General features: G+C 38.2%; 1 protein-coding gene across 1 annotated transcript; it reads right to left on the bottom strand.

Moving 5' to 3' along the window:
* Positions 1–639: 639 nt before the first annotated feature.
* On the bottom strand, positions 640–1,859 carry LOC103672277 (olfactory receptor 4C12). Its single transcript, XM_008700941.2, has one exon. It carries the CDS (start codon positions 1,567–1,569, stop codon positions 640–642), a length of 930 nt encoding a protein of 309 aa, XP_008699163.2. The 5' UTR covers positions 1,570–1,859.
* Between the last annotated feature and the right edge of the window lie 483 nt (positions 1,860–2,342).

Below are 2,342 nucleotides of genomic sequence, written 5' to 3'. Positions count from 1 at the left end.
ATATTCACCTCTTAGTCCCAGGGAATTCTTTAGAGTAATAATTAGCCCTTTCCAGTTAATGCTCTGCTATAATGAACAACTGTATGTAAACCTTCCCTGTTCAAATTACTGTGTTATCTGTCTCCTAATTGGGCCCCGAGATACAACATGGAAAATACCTAATACAACACCAGCTTTATAGGCATTTGATAAATAGTATCTCTTTTTACTATACAACCAAGATTTAGTGAACACGAAAATTCACAAAAGAAAGAATTTATACTGGTGCCAGAGTCCAAAGGAATATCATTAAACCTGTTATTTTTAATAAGAAGTAGTAACCAGTATCTCACTGCTACATAAGATTATTTTAATACCAATCCAATATTCTAGATTCATATCTTTTAGCTTCTAAAGATATTTGAGATTCTAAGTAATAGGTAAATATTTATGGATTAAGAAACAGTAAATTGTGATGACAAGACTGTGGGATGGGAGACAGTAAGTCTGGATTCCAGCACAAGCCTTAGTTTTGCACGTAAGTGGCTATCTGCAAGTGTTATCCAACTCCTTGTTAGAGCTGATGTCCTCATCTATAGATCAAGAAGTTTTCACTAGATTACTTCTATTACTTCTATATGTAATGCTCAAAGATTCTGTTTAATCATTATCTGAAGTCACTTTTTTTCTCCAGAGCTTCCTCATAGCATTTTTTACCTCAGCATTTCTGAGGGTGTAGATTAAGGGATTTAACATCGGGACCACCATAGTATAAAAGACAGCAACAGCTTTATCAATGGGCAGAGTGGTCACTGGGCGCAGATACACAAATATGCAGGGCACAAAAAATAAGACAACTACTGTAATGTGAGAGACACAGGTGGAAAGGGCTTTGCGCCTCCCCTCCAAGCTATAGTTCTTTAGGGAGCACAGGATGACCACATAGGAGACCACCAAGAGGAGGAAGTTTAAAAGGCAGATGAATCCACTGTTGACAGCAACAAAGAGACCAAGGATATGAGTGTCCATGCAGACAAGCTTCAACAAAGGGTACAAATCACACAGGAAATGATCTATAACATTGGGGCCACAGAAGGGCAGCCAGACTGTGAAGAGTATCTGAATGGTTGCATGGAGAAATCCTCCAGTCCAGGCCACTCTCAGCAGAAGAATGCACAGCCTGTGGTTCATGACAGTCATATAGTGCAGAGGTTTGCAGATGGCCACATAGCGATCATAGGCCATCACTGTCAGTAGGATGATCTCAGTAGCACCAAAAATATGTTCTGCATAGACTTGAGCCATACACCCACTAAAGGAGATAGTTTTCTTCTCATGAAGGGAGTCCAAAATCAGCTTAGGAGCTGAAGAAGAAGAATAAATTGTGTCTATCAAGGAAAGATGTGTCAGAAAGAAGTACATGGGGGAGTTCAGAGCCTGGCTGGTGGTAATGGTAACCAAAATGAGCAGGTTGCCTGAGAGTGTTACCATGTACAGAACCAAAAATCCCAGGAACACCATATTCTGCATCGTGGGGTTCTGTGTAAGACCTATTAAAATAAATTCAGTCACATTTCTTTTATTCTCCATCTATGTGGTGTGGGTGAGAAAAACTCCAGGAAGGAATGCTTTGCCTTAAAAAAAAAAAAAAAAAAGAAAGAAAGAAAAAAGGAACCATAAAATCATGAAGTAGTCCAAAATAGGTATGTCAAAACTTCTCTTAGTGGACACTCAAGTAAACTTTAATATAGTATTTAAAGCTAAGTTTTGCCATTATTAATTCTCACTTTTTTCTGGACCTCAGATTGCTTTATTTTCTGTATCTCAATGTATTCTTAAATCACAAAGGCAGTGAAGGGTAAGATAAACTCTCCCTGTTACACTTGAGCAACTTACATAATGAGGCACATGGAAAGAACACCTCTTCCAGATGATCCCATAAGTGCTTCACTGAGAAGGTAGCCTTAGAGCCCAAGACCCAAGATAGTGGTCTCCCTTCTGGAAGCCCAATGCATCAGAGAATCCTTCCAGGGACAAAAGGTGAGTGCACTTCTAATTGCCAACTCTTCTCTGGAAGAGATGGCCTTTGGGAGAACCAAAAACTGACTATGTTTTTATAGCTTCCTGAAGGTCAAGGCCAAAAGTTGGGTTTTATGATAGAAATCAGACAGAAAACCCCAAATTTGACTCAGTCATTATCATTATTTATTATTTGTTTTTTGCAAATCTTGAAGTAATTTGAGTATATTTTTTAAATGATTGTCTTTTATAATTTTCATCTGCCCCTTTTTGTCCCACACCATACAGAAACAACCATACAAATAAAACTTGGTCTTTATGTCAAAATTAATGTGTTTGATGCC

This window comes from Ursus maritimus, unplaced genomic scaffold (assembly GCF_017311325.1).
Source record: "Ursus maritimus isolate PB19 unplaced genomic scaffold, ASM1731132v1 scaffold_23, whole genome shotgun sequence".
Classification (NCBI taxonomy): Eukaryota; Metazoa; Chordata; class Mammalia; order Carnivora; family Ursidae; genus Ursus; species Ursus maritimus.
Note: the sequence above shows the minus strand (reverse complement) of the source record. Positions and strands in the feature narration are given on the sequence as shown.